Source organism: Phoxinus phoxinus, assembly GCF_949152265.1.
Source record: "Phoxinus phoxinus genome assembly, chromosome: 10".
Lineage (NCBI taxonomy): Eukaryota > Metazoa > Chordata > Actinopteri > Cypriniformes > Leuciscidae > Phoxinus > Phoxinus phoxinus.
The window spans coordinates 34608702-34623082 of NC_136885.1; the positions used below are offsets into that span (position 1 = coordinate 34608702).

A 14381-nucleotide genomic window follows, 5' to 3' on the forward strand; every position below is an offset into this window, starting at 1 on the left:
ACAGTTTAATTGCCACCAGAACAACTTCCTTCATCCTGACAACCTACAAACCCACAAGAGCCCAAAGAACAAACGCATATATGTGGCCGTCTGCAAATGAACATCCTACTTTACACAGAGTTTAGAGAGAGATTGAAAGCGGTGTTACTGGACAATGACAGACACACGGGCCCTGGGAAAAACATGGTTCTGATGGGGGCTGGGATGAAAGAGAGAATAAAATGTCCCTTAAGGGAACAACAGAAAACAAGGTGACCCGTGAAGCAGGTTTGTGCATCGGCTTAATGTTTTAAATTCCAATACGGCTTCTGAATTTGAACTGAAAGTAGCAATTGTTATTTAAAGGAGGAAGTAGAATTTGAATAAAATTCATATAGCTGCAATATAACTGCAGTTTTTTAAAAGTGTTTTTTTTTTTTTTTTGCACGAATAACCCACAATTATCCATGTAGACACAATGGCCGAGAAAAATGGCACCCCAAAAAAAATCAAAATATTGAGAAAATCTCCTTTAAAAGGTTTCCATTTCTGTTGGCGATTGTGCTGCATTCACTCACAAAAATACATTTGATATATTTACGGTAGGAAATTTATAAAATATATTCATGGTTCATAATCTTTAATTCTGACCCAGTGTTTTGTTGGCTATTGCCGCAAATATACCCGTTATGACTGGTTTTGTGGTCCAGGGTCACACACACACACACATATATATATATATATATATACATAATATATATTACTTTTTATTATATTATAATATATAACTGCTGTAAGTGCAGTTTTTAATAATTTTTCATTTTTTAAACATGAATTACCCATAATTACTCATGTATTTTAGTATAAATTACCCATGTTATCATTTATTTTTTTTATGTTTAATTTTACAATTTATATATATATATATATATATATATATATATATATATATATATATATTTAAAAAAAACTATAATAGATAAAATAGATCCAAACAATAATCAGTGATCAGTGTTTCTCTGAGGAACACACAACGGTGTGTTTGAACAGATTAAATTCACTCATAAAGACGCGTCACTGGTTTTGTTCCTGAAAATATCAGTGCTAGGAATGAATCGGTTCAGTAAATGAGTCAATCACTCACTCATTCTCACTGTGGTCACTTTTCACCACCTACTGGCTGAAGATTGCAACTTCATTAGTTGTTGACAGATATGGATTTATTTGGCTGTATGTGTACAGGTGAAACTTGAAAATTTTGAATATCATGCAAAAGGCCATTTATTTCAGTAATTCAACTTAAAAGGTGAAACTAATATATTATATAGACTCTTTACATGCAAAGTGAGATATTTCAAGCCTTTATTTGTTATAATTTTGATGATTATGGCTTACAGCTTATGAATTACAACTTCAAAATTAGAATATTGTAGGTTTTCATAAGCTGTAAGCCATAATCATCAAAATCATAACAAATAAAGGCTTGAAATATCTCACTTTGCATGTAATGAGTCTATATAATATATTAGTTTCACCTTTTTAAGTTGAATTACTGAAATAAATGAACTTTTGCATATTTCACCTGTATATTGATCACACAACATTCTAGCTCTGCTCTTCAGATATCGTTATTAACCCATATTGGTCATCCACCAAATTCAATGCGCATTTATATGCCACATGCTTCTTCACTCTTACCTTGGGGGGTTTAAATGGGTAGTCAGGTGTAAATGCGATGTCAAGGAAAAAGACGCCTCCTTCATACACAGAGCCCGGTGGTCCTAAAATAGTTGACCTCCATTCATAGATGTTGTCTCCTTTGGGACCGGCACTGTTGGTGGAACAAAGCAAAGAGATTTGAGAAGTTAAACAGGGACTGACTGGCCCTTTCAGGAAGATAAATCATCATTAATTCATGAGTGAAAAGCCAACAGGGGACAAGACATTTCAGACACAAGCACTGGCCTCACACTAAACGGGACTAGGATTAGTTCACTTTCAAAAAAATTTTTCCTGATAATTTACTCACCCCGATGTCATCAAAGATGTCCATATCTTTCTTTCTTCAGTATAAAAGAAATTTAGGTTTTTGACGAAAACATTCCAGGATTTTTCTACACAGAATGGACTTCAATGGCAACCGTCTATCCCAATGTTCAGAGACGGTTCAAATGTCCGTCTCAATGTTGCTTCAAAGTCTCGACACGATCCCAGTCGAGGAATAAGGGTCTTATCCAGCGAAACCATCGGTCATTTCCTAAAAATAATAAAAAATTCTATACTTAACCACAAATGCCCGTCTCGTACCATCTCTGAGATGCGCCACGTATTACGCCATCACGTTGAATAGGTCACGAAAAAAATTAAATAAAACAAAGATGTCGGACGATGATGTGAACGCGTGCATGATCAGTCATAAGTATCAAATTACATTCATAACCGGCCTGACAGTAAGTGTCTCCCCGGCTTTATGCAGTTATTAATGCAGTATATTTATTTATTAATTCAATTCGTTTTAATTAATTCGTTCATTCTTTTTTTCCTATTAGTGACAGCCTAATAAATGAAACACAAAGCCCTTTTAAAAAGTATAGGCCCTACAGTATCAATAATTATTTATTTGTTATATTATCTGCAATAATTACGAAAACCCGTGCAGCAGGACTATCAATTTATTTAAATATTCAGTTAAATTTTCTATTGCTTATATATAGGACTATATACTTTATTAAAATTAAACTGCATGTTGCCATTGATTGTGAAGTTAGAGATTGAACATCGCAGATCAAGCGCATGGGGCTGGGCTGCAGATTTTTCTTGTTATTAATTGGATCCTATTTTCCGTTATTACAGTGAACTACGCGCAGTGATATGGAACTGTAATGCGGTCAAGACCTGCCGGAACTACTTTAGCCGTGCGGTTCCCTGAAAATAATTGCACACCATTCAACGGCCCTGTAGTATAAATAATAGTAATAGATGACGTGATGCGTGACCTTTCCAACGTGATGACGTAATGCTCAGAGATGGTACGAGACGGGCATTTGTGGTTAAAAAGTATAGAATTTTTTATTTTATTTTAGGAAATGACCGATGGTTTCGCTGGATAAGACCCTTATTCCTCGACTGGGATCGTGTCGAGACTTTGAAGCAACATTGAGACGGACATTTGTACCTTCTCTGAACATTGGGATAGACGATTGCCATTGAAGTCCATTCTGTGTAGAAAAATCCTGGAATGTTTTCATCAAAAACCTTAATTTATTTTCGACTGAAGAAAGAAAGACATGGACATCTTAGATGACATCGGGGTGAGTAAATGATCGGCGAACTAATCCTTTAAAACCAAATTTACAAAGCTAGACCATTATAGAATCTAGTCGACTTGGATAACGCCCAACTACCTCACCATGTGATAAATTACAAGGACACTTCAGGGAAAGAAATGACAACATGTGGAGAATAGAGAGATTGTTGTAGAGGTCACATGACCAAGTGGAGATAACTTACCCACAGTTGACAGCAATATGTCAGACTGCCTTATAATAATAATAAAATACTGAGCGATATGGATTTAAAACTATAAATCACCATATTTTTTTCTGGTATTTATTGCGATAACGATATAAATTACAAGATAAATATAGTACTGTTTTTGGCTGCATGCATTCTTGAGAGCCTCAGAAACACAAACATTGATATAAAGTAAAGCGTACCCATCATCCCTAGTTCGTACTGCAGAATCTAGATGCTTTAAACATGCAATTTTTAATTTTTTATAAAGTTGTCCCAGACTAACATGCATGTTTGAGCCGTTTTAACTGAAAGCATATCTTAAAATATGTCAGTGCCATTGTTTAGTCTCAGACCAGTAACGTTTTTTTTTTTCTAAGGCATGTTTATAAAAGCTACTTAAATTACTACAGACACTACAGGTGAATAGGGTACAATTTTTAACTAGCAGATATCACCATGAAACTTTCCCAGTTGATTACGTACATTAAGAGGAGAAGAGGAGGCATTATCTAATTAAATATGTGGTAATTTGCATATATATATATATATAAAAAAAACAAAATCCGAGTATTAGATAGAGCCACGTTCAAAATTATTTTTTCATCGTGTTCACATATTAGATGGGGAAATGGATATTTATGGATATCTACTTTTGTTATCCTGTAAATCAGAATATACTGTCAGTACCCTTAAAAATTTGATTTCCGCCATGTTTTTTGGAATAAAATGTTATATAAATCAGGCTAGTAGTGATATATTTACAAATCCCTCAGTAAATGTCTTTATAATATAACTAGGTACAAGACTGGAAGGTTTGGTGTATATCGGTGCAACTGAAGTGGAGATTTCAGACTTGGAGAATGAGAGAAAAGTCATTTTGAGAAAACGGGCTTTTAAGATTTATCATCAGCCAATGAGATTGCGCATTCAGCCCTTTTACTTTCATGATTGGTTTCTGATAAAAATGAAATGACCATATTTGGATCCGACAGCATTGTACAGGAGAGCGAGAGCTTTCTAACGGTGTGTGTGATGACGGGGTGCAGACATCGATCGCAGAGCAGCGTGTTGATTTATAACGCCAACTTTTGTTGAATTTATGAGAAATCTACAGACGTAAACAGACAAAGTTAGTAAAATAAAGACCTAAATGTGTATTTCTGACTTTTTTTTCACCACAAGTCTGAAAGAAGACTTACTTATATTAAAGACAAATATCCCAAAATCTCAAAATTGACCTGTGAAAAAAAAACAACAATGTTTTTGCCCGCCGTGTCTCGCCTTGATTGAATTTAAGATCTAATCCTAAAGCCCTGTCTGTAAAACCAGGTCTTAATGTAATAAAGGTCTACCGGATGAAACCTAAGAAACAATGGCTCGTTTTCTTCAAACGCATGTCTATTCCTCCGACTGACTGCTACATTAATAATGCATAAAATAAGAGTAAATTCACGCTCGCATCTGCGGGAGTGATGGTGACAGCTGAGCAAAAGATGACTTTAGAGCACATCTTTGAGCTTGTTTGTCAAAGGCTGCTGGATTCCCCGGTGATAAGTGTCATATTGAAGATTTACGAGCCCGTTCGGTCGACTGCTGTATCTGTGCCAAACAAGCAGACTGGGACCAGATCCAGCCCATAATAATAATACACAAGTCTTAGATCTTCACTCTGTTAAACAGCAGCAGATCCACTCGAATGTGTGTGTGCTTGTGTTTTGGAGGGCGGCCTGTCCCGAGGGGCTTTTTCTCATAACGCTTATTAGTTTGTAGTCATTTGTAGTCAGAGCTGGGATTGGGAATCGAGACCTGGTTACATTTTTATGACAATTTATATATACACACACATCTTAACAGCACACCTCTCCTCAACAAGACTCATGGTTTGTGACCCTGGACCACAAAACCAGTCACATGGGTAATTTTTTTGAAATTGAGATGTATACATCATATGAAAGCTGAATAAATAATCTCTCCATTGATGTGTGGTTTGTTATGATAGGACAATATTTGGTCGAGATACAACTATTGAAAATCTGGAATCTGAGGATGCAAAAAAAATGTAAACATTGAGAAAATCTCCTTTAAAGTTGTGCATTTATGTTCACGATTGTGCTGCATTCACTCACAAAAATACATGTTTTATATATTTACGGTAGGAGATCCATCTTCATGGAACATGATCTTTACTTAATATCCTAATGATTTCTGGCATAAAAGAAAAATCAATCATTTTGACCCATACAAAATTAAATTTGGCTGGTAAAAAAAAAAAAAAAAAAACGATTTTTCAATTAATCGTTTTTAAAATGTGGTCGATTCAATATCGATTCTTAAAAGTCGCGATTTGATCTTTTTTTCCTTGTGTTTTTCCACAAATATTGAAAATATGTGACCCTGGATCACAAAACCAGTCTGGAGTCGCACGGTATATCTGTGACAATAGCCATTGTATGGGTCAAAATGATTATTTTATGCCAAAAATAATTAGGATATTAAGTAAAGATCTTGTTCCATGAAGATATTTAGTAAATTTCCTACCGTAAATATATAAAACATGTATTTTTGTGAGTGAATGCAGCACAATCGTGAACATAAATGCACAACTTTAAAAGAGATTTTCTCAATGTTTCGATTTTTTTTGCATCCTCAGATTCCAGATTTTCAATAGTTGTGTCTCGACCAAATATTGTCCTATCATAACAAACCACACATCAATGGAAAGCTTATATATTCAGCTTTCAGTTGATGTATAAATCTCAATTTTAAAAAAATTGACCCATGTTTTGTGGTCCAGGGTCACACAGCCCTACAAATCACCAACTGCAAGTATGAGTAATAACACTCGCCTTAGCAAACACCACTAATTATACACATACCTGCCTTCTAGTGAATGCCGGTTTCCTGTTTAAGTTACAATAAAGTGAGGAGATACTTAAAATTACTTAAAATTGAATAAGATGAGCAGTGCCATTGGTGTCGGATGTAGTTACAATCATAAACCAGAAAGCAGTCGCGGTAGTCTGTCAGAAACGCTCTGTTTACTTCCTGTCTCTATGAAGCCCCTCCTTCTGAAAAGCACACTATTCTCTGATTGGTCGGCTGGAGCAGTGTTGTGATTGGTCGAGCACTTCGAGTGTGTTTGGGAAATGTCCCGCCCCTTACCATAACCACCAGTTTAACACACTACTAACTAACTCAACTAGGCCCCGCCCCTTTATTCTGCGTATTAATTATTTAAATGAGGAATATTGTGACGTGTTCGTTCCCGGGAAGAAACTCAAGACTACAATGGAGGCGTTTCAGGAGTTCAGAAACACTGATATAGAGAATAACTCAAGAGCTTTTTCATGATCAAACAGCAACATTACACAGTAAAGAAAGATGAATATGTAAAAAAACAAACATTGTTTGCTCAAATCAGTCACTAACCCATTAACAATAATAATAATCTGAATTACACGCATGCTCACGTGTGCTTGAACCGGCAGTTTGTGGTTATTCTAGTAAGCTTCTCATTTCCTGTTAATGCCTTCTTGCTTTCAATGTCGTGACCATTAACTGACGGCAGGTGCCAGCGGGCAAAACCTCTGTTCGGATCCGACGGTGCAAAGGCTTCTGGGTACGTGCCAGAGCTGACGGTTGCCTGGCAACAACCACCCCCCTCCCCTCCCCCTCCGCGACAACCGGCCACGGCGAACGAGTTTAAACACTGCAGTTAACAGACCTTGTTATTGAGCTTTCAGCTTCCCATTGAAAGATATGAGACTTGAGAAATGCACCGGATAAGCCATTCACTTTTAAACCTTGAATCCTGAGTGCTTATCTAAGAAAACTAAAAGAAAAACATGCATTACATTAATTTTTTTAACCACTTTAATAATAACACATGCATACGAGTACGAATGCTGCTGGACAAGATAGCAACATATTAAAAAGTAAAAGCTGACAAACAAAATTAGCAAAGAGACTGAAATAACAGCTGATAATTTCCCTTTGTAAAATATATATTATAATTAGTGCTGTCAAATCGATTTTACTTTTATTTTAGATTAATCGATTTGACCGCACTAATTATAATTTAAAAAAAAATATTGTATTCAAATATTTGGGCTCATAAAAATTTAATATTAATTTATTTAAATGACGTTTAAAAAGAATATTATTAATATAATGCATGTATTCCTCATTCGATTGGTGTTTAGATTGCACGTGATTTCTCATTGTGTTGGTGATATTGTGATAACTCAGTTTCATTAATTAATTTGATCAAAAGTAACTTCGCGAGGCAGACGACGACATTATGTGATCAAATACAAATCAACAATGCTCCACAGCGCCACCCAGTGGATTTAATTAGAGTTAGTGCTTGGGAATTATCATGGATTCACTGCATTTACTAGCCTGGTTCTACCAGACTCGCATACTTTTAATTTGTACAGAGATTTTGGCCTCTCTCCATTGACGAGCGTTAACTTCCTTGAAGGCGGGTCCTCTGTTGAAGTTTAAAACTATTGGATCTGCCATAACCAATCGCTAACGTTTGGTCGTGACGAAACTTCAACTCAAACTAGCGCACGACCTCAACGTCGTTGTTCTCAGACACTCCCTGTTCGCTGATTGGACCGGTAAAAAGTTGACCGGAGAAAACCCGCGAATACACCGCACACCCAGACGTCGTACTGAAGGAAAATGAAAATTGAGCAGAAGTACAGAGGAGGGCGGAGCCAGGCTATGCATTTACTGCCAGCAAAGCAACGTAGTAAAATTCGAATACTTTTATTTTTCGAATATTCATTCACACCCCTAATTATAATACCGTATTTTTTTCATAGTTTGGCTGGTCCTGCGACTTATAGTCCGGTGCGACTTATATATCAAAATTAATTCATACTGACTGAGACGAACCAAGAGAAAACATTACCGTCTACAGCCGCGAGAGGGCGCTCTAGTTAGCGGAGTTGTTCAGAAGCGACACCGAGGAAGAACTCAATGGATTCAGTGTTGAGGAGTGAGATCGGGAGCTTGGTGAACTTGCTGACCGGTCACTTGTTGGACTCGCTGGCTAATGTTAATTTAGCCTATTCAGCCTCCTAGGTATATGTTCTTTATGCTATTGTGTCGCTGAATAACTGTTAATGTGTTACGCTAACACACCGGACACTATTCAGCTGTTGTTCTGTGTGCTGTTGTGGAGCTGAATAACTCGCCTTTCCAGATTAAATGTCTGTTCTTGGTCTTGGATAATGGATAAATACATTTCTAAATAAATGCGACTTATAGTCCAGTGCGACTTATACATGTTTTTTTCCTCTTCATGACGCATTTTTTGACTGATGCGACTTATACTCCGGAAAATATGGTACATACATGTATAATATACATTTAATCAACACTGACATCAGATATTTTATATATATATATCACACACACACACACGTTGACTAAAAAGAGGAATAAAAAAAACAATCTTTTTGGAAATTGATCTTAATGCCTTAATTTAAAAAAAAAAAAAAAAATAGGAAAACTCCCACCTTTAAGGACCTCAATTTTCTTTATGAATGAATAATGTATTGTAAATAAATAAATGTTCTTCCTTAAAACACAGGGTGCATAAGTAAGTACACCCCTGTGTTAAATCCCCATAGAGGCTGGCAGAGTTTTATTTTTAAAGGCCAGTTATTTCATGGATCCAGGATACTATGCATCCTGATAAAGTTCCTGTGGCTTTTAGGTGTGTGTATGTGTGTGTGTGTGTGTGTGTGTGTGTGTGTGTGTGTGTATTATTATATATAAAAATCTCTGATGTCAGTGTTGATATACTAAGTGCTCCGGGGCGAACAGTAGATGAGCGTTTATCCTTGCGCAAGCAATCTCAAAAATCACACCTGACAAACAAGAGCTGCCATCACTGACAACCGACTCCGTTACCGTGCCAACCGCATCCACCGCCAAAATCATCTCGCATCCGCCCGAGCCAACGGTCCATCGCTGCTCTTTTCCCATACAAACACTCACACACACACACACACACACACACACACACACCTCCCTCCCCCTCCCCCTTGTTTTATTTAAAGCCATGTCAGCATCTAGGGCTATTTTTGTGGCAAAATTTAAATGACAAAAATACAAATATCATATAAATACAATTAAACCAAGCAAACAAACAAGTCATATTATTTTTTAGGGCCCAAGCCTTGAAAAGGCGAAGGCCCTATTGTTTTCCATGGGATTATTATTTATTCTTCTTCTTTATTATTATTATATTACTACCTTTTGGGCACTTTTGGGGGCCTTAACGTGCTCAAAAACTCTTGAAACTTTGCACAAATGTCAGAACCCGCGGCCATTAGGGCCCGACTGAAGCTGGGACCCGGGCGTGGCAGGGGGGCTCGCCAGCGCCCCCTGGAATGGGATTCAAAAACATGTCCATATCTCAAACACGCTTGCATGTAATAATATGAAACTCGGTACACGTATAGATCTCATCGGGCCGAACAACTTTCGTGCTCTAAGTTTTACGCCAGTCCAACAGGAAGTCGGTTATTATGGGCTGTATGGAAACGCATGTTCTGGCATTTGAAACACTTGTCCTAGAGAATTCATCGGATGACCACGAAACTCGGTGTGCATGAAGTCAAGACATGGAGGATGATAAATTGCGAGGGGATTTTTGATATCTCGAACGGTTTGGCCGTGGCGAGGAAACGAATTTATGGCGAATATTGGAAACAGGAAGTGTGTTATAACATCCTCATACATTAATTGATCTTGATGAAACTTCAGCAGTGTGTTTGCTGTAAGAGGCCGATCACATGGATGTGACTATTGTGAGTCAAAGTTATAGCGCCACCAACTGGCAGCAGGAAGTGTGTCACTTTCAAAATGCTTTGAATTCACCCTCTTATTTTTACCCGATTTGCTTCAAACTTTATGTGTATAATGTAAACACACGGCAGATGTAGACCTGTGAAAGAATTATTGATATCTTAAATACTGTTGCCATGGCAACGCTTTAAACTTTTATATTCTTTTTGGGTGCATTTGAGGCTCTTAACATGCTTCAAATTGCATGAAACTCAACATGCATATCAGATTTATTAGGTACTAGGCATGTGTGAAGTTTCAGAAATGGGCGCGGTGGAGGGGCTCAGTAGCGCCACCTTTAGTCAAAAATGGGGTATTAGTTTTACCTACAGTAACCAAACTCGGTACGTATATTCTTCTCTTCGATCCGGACAACTTTCTAATTTACAGTCATTAGCTCCGACCAACAGGAAGTCAGATATTTTGGTTTGAATGTGTACTGTTTGGAGCATTTTCCCTCTGCCCCTCTGTGTGTGTGAGTGTGTGTGAGGAGGGGGGCTTTATTTTAACCCTTTCTCTGCTGTGTGGGACTTCTCGGGCACTTTTGGGGCCCTTAACGTGCTCGAAAACTCTTGAAACTTTGCACACAGGTCAGAACCTGCGGCCATCAGGGCTGGGCTGAAGCTGGTACCCGGGCGTGGCAGGGGAGCTCAACAGCGCCCCCTTGAACGTGGTCCGAAAAACTTGGTCCATATATCAAACACGTTTGCATGTAATAATATGAAACTCGGTACACATATAGATTTAATCGGGCCGAACAACTTTCGTGCTCTAAGTTTTACGCCAGTCCAACAGGAAGTCGGCTATTATGGGCTGTATGAAAATGCATGCCCCTGGAATTTGATATACTCCTCCAAGAAAAATTATCCTATCGCCACCAAACTCGGTCAGCATGAAGTCAAGACATTGAGGACGCTAAATTGCGGACGGATTTTTGATATCTCGAACGGTTTGGCCGTGGCGAGGAAACGAAGTTATGGCGAGAAAAGAAAAACACAATGTGTTATAACGTCTTCATACATTAATTGATCTGGATGAAACTTCAGCAGTGTGTTTGTTGTAAGAGGGCGATCACATGGATGTGACTATTGTGAGTCAAAGTTATAGCGCCACCAGCTGGCAGCAGGAAGTGTGTTACTTTCAAGATACTTTTGACTAAAGTGGGTGGGTTATTTTTACCTACAGTCACAAAACTCGGTCTGTATATTGTGCTTATCGATCCGGACAACTTTCTCATTTACAGTCATTAGCTTCGACCAACAGGAAGTCAGATATTTTGGTTTGAATGTGGTCTTGTCTCTCTCTGACAGAGTTCCCCCTGCCATTCTCTCTGTGTGTGTGTGTGTGTGTGTGTGTGTGTGTGTGTGTGGAGTGGGCGGGAGGGGAGGGAGAGAGGGCACACACACAGACAGCCCCCCCCCCTTTCTGTGTGTGTTTGGAGGGGAGCAGAAAGACTCACACTGATACAAGCTCTAAAGCAGACTTCTTCTCGACAGTCAAAGCGGGGTTACGTTATTGCCCGTCGTGAACAGGAACCCGAAAGGCAACGGGGTGGCGGCTTTTTATATATATATATATATATATATATATATATATATATATATATATATATAAATAAATATAGCTGCAAGCAGCGATGGAGGGCCCAAGCCGGTGGCAGCGCCAGCCCGGTGCCTTTAGTGTAACTAAAGGCACCAGGGTGGCGGTGCCACCGGCTTGGGCCCGTAATCGCTGCTTGCAGCTATATTTTTTAATTATTATTAACATATGATAAATTCAAAACCTTTTCAGGCATAATCTTACTAAATAAGTCTTTAAGTGAAATAACTTCATAAAAGCGCATTCTATTTGTATTCTACTCGGGACAGTTCAATAAAATACAGGTGAAAGTCGAAAGTTCATTTATTTCAGTAATTCAACTTAAAAGGTGAAACTAATATATTATATAGATAGACTCATTACATGCAAAGTGAGATATTTCAAGCCTTTATTGGTTATAATTTTGATGATTATGGCTTTCAGCTTATGAACACCTTTTCACAATATTCTAATTTTGAATTTGGGTGTTTTCATAAGCTGTAAGCCATAATCATCAAAATTATAACAAAAAGCATGAGTCAAACTTGTATCAGAGAGGAAGAAAACCACAACCTACTTCTGTCTGAACCCGCACAACATCTCCTCGTGACTAACTGTACAAGCAGTCGACTAAAAGCTCTTCAAAGTTTGATGCTCACGCTCACGGCTAATGGTCTAGTGTTACTCACAAATCACAGATCCATTTGAAGAACATGAAAACACACTCGACTAGCGTAGCCGCTCTGCGCTGTGGGCGAGTCGAGGGCTGGCCGCTGTATCGGAGATGAATTTGCTGGCAAAATAAGATTAAACATTGCAAAATTATTTTAATGGGGTTTTTATTTGGCCATTAAAGGGATCGTAAAATCCTGTCATCATGTTTTAAACCTGTATGACACAAATTATGATATTTTGAAGAGTACAAACAAAAGTAGATGACAATGTTTTTATTTTTGGGTTAAGTTTCTATTTTAGAGTTGATAGATTCATGGATATAATTTAACATACCTGTCAAAGTTTCTGTTATTTGATCATCAGCTGCAATTTTATACATATATTAGTTTTATCAAGCGATTGATAAAAAAATAATAATAATCTAATTAATTAAATGTGGAAATTAATTAAATCGCAGATTAATCACGTCAAATTTGGCTGAGAAATGACCCCCAAATTATAATTTAAAGTCATTATTGTGTTAAATGAGAGAAGCGTCAAATAAACATTACAAAAAGTAGCTTTAGAAATAAATATTTTGATTTGATTCAACATAGAATAGTTCATGGATCAAACTTCATGCGCAAAATGAATCAATTTCAAACACTGAATCAATGATTCAAAATAAAAAACATGAATGCAAGGCATTTTTTAAATACATATGTTAATGTTAGCCATGCTTTTATCCTAATATCAGGATAATTTCATTTTAAATGGCAGAAAACAAACCACATAATAGACTTAAGTGCAATTATGAAATTTTATCTTGAGATAATTGTGCAGGATTTATTAACCACAGTGTTTATTCAACCTACAAATAGTTATAGTCGTCTCAGCATTTTTTTAAACTTGGATTTTACATACATTTTTTTAATTTTAAAAATGCACATCACCTTCAAGTTAAACGACATGATTTCCACTTTGGATGTACAAGCTTGAATAATCTATATTTTGTGTGTGTTTACTGGCCAAACATGTGAGCTTTCATGATTAACTAAATTAAATATACAATCAGAATTGTTTAAATAAGGAAAATGAGAGTAAAAATGTAAAAAACAAACAAAACAAAAAACGCCGTATCTTACGGTTTAATTATTTGCTCCCACAAAACAACATGGGTTGTCCTCTATTTGCTTTTGTACCTCTGCTTTACGGAGCATGCAATTACTGCTAAAAGAAAACGCGATGCAATGTGAAATAATGTGTGATTATTAATGTGTGGGCTGCAGGCAAGGTTGTGCGATCTGTCAATGTGCAAAACTAATTAGCTAACACACATTCAGCCAGAAGGTCAGAGCGGGAGTTTAACAGAAGCTCCAGGCACAGAGATAATCAAGTATAAAAAGAGCAGATTTCAACGCTACACTTCTGACATGTTTAATCAGTGACGAATTTAGGCATTCAATTATGACCCATCGTTCACGGTAAGACAGTAGTCAATAAAGATGAACTATGCGGTTTAGTGTACACCTGAGAGGCTGTAATATGATGATGTGATTTACTAGGAAAACAAACGGTTTTGAGGAATATCACAGTCAACCACAGAATGAAAGTGAATGGAGACTTTAAATAAAAAAAGGCACTATAGATGTAGTCCGTATGACTCGATCACTGTGTGAGGAACAGACTGAAATTTAAGTTAGCTCTCAAATAAGATTCGGCACCACTGACGTTTGAGAGACACGAGATGGCATCCAAAGTGCCATTTTTGCAGTTTTTTATTCACT

The 14381-nt window shown here is 37.2% G+C and overlaps 2 protein-coding genes across 8 annotated transcripts in view; one reads left to right on the plus strand and one right to left on the minus strand.

Annotated features, from left to right (window-relative positions):
* znf385d (zinc finger protein 385D) overlaps positions 1–14381 on the plus strand; it is a 221756-nt gene that overhangs the window by 13530 nt on the left and 193845 nt on the right. The gene's annotated exons all lie outside the window — the stretch shown is intronic.
* The window catches only part of ube2e2 (ubiquitin-conjugating enzyme E2E 2), a 46702-nt gene that overhangs the window by 7839 nt on the left and 24482 nt on the right, over positions 1–14381 (minus strand). Inside the window, exon 4 of the mRNA XM_079626326.1 lies at positions 1678–1810. Within this exon, the coding sequence (XP_079482452.1) occupies positions 1678–1810 (133 nt within the window). The remainder of the gene's footprint in view (positions 1–1677; positions 1811–14381) is intronic.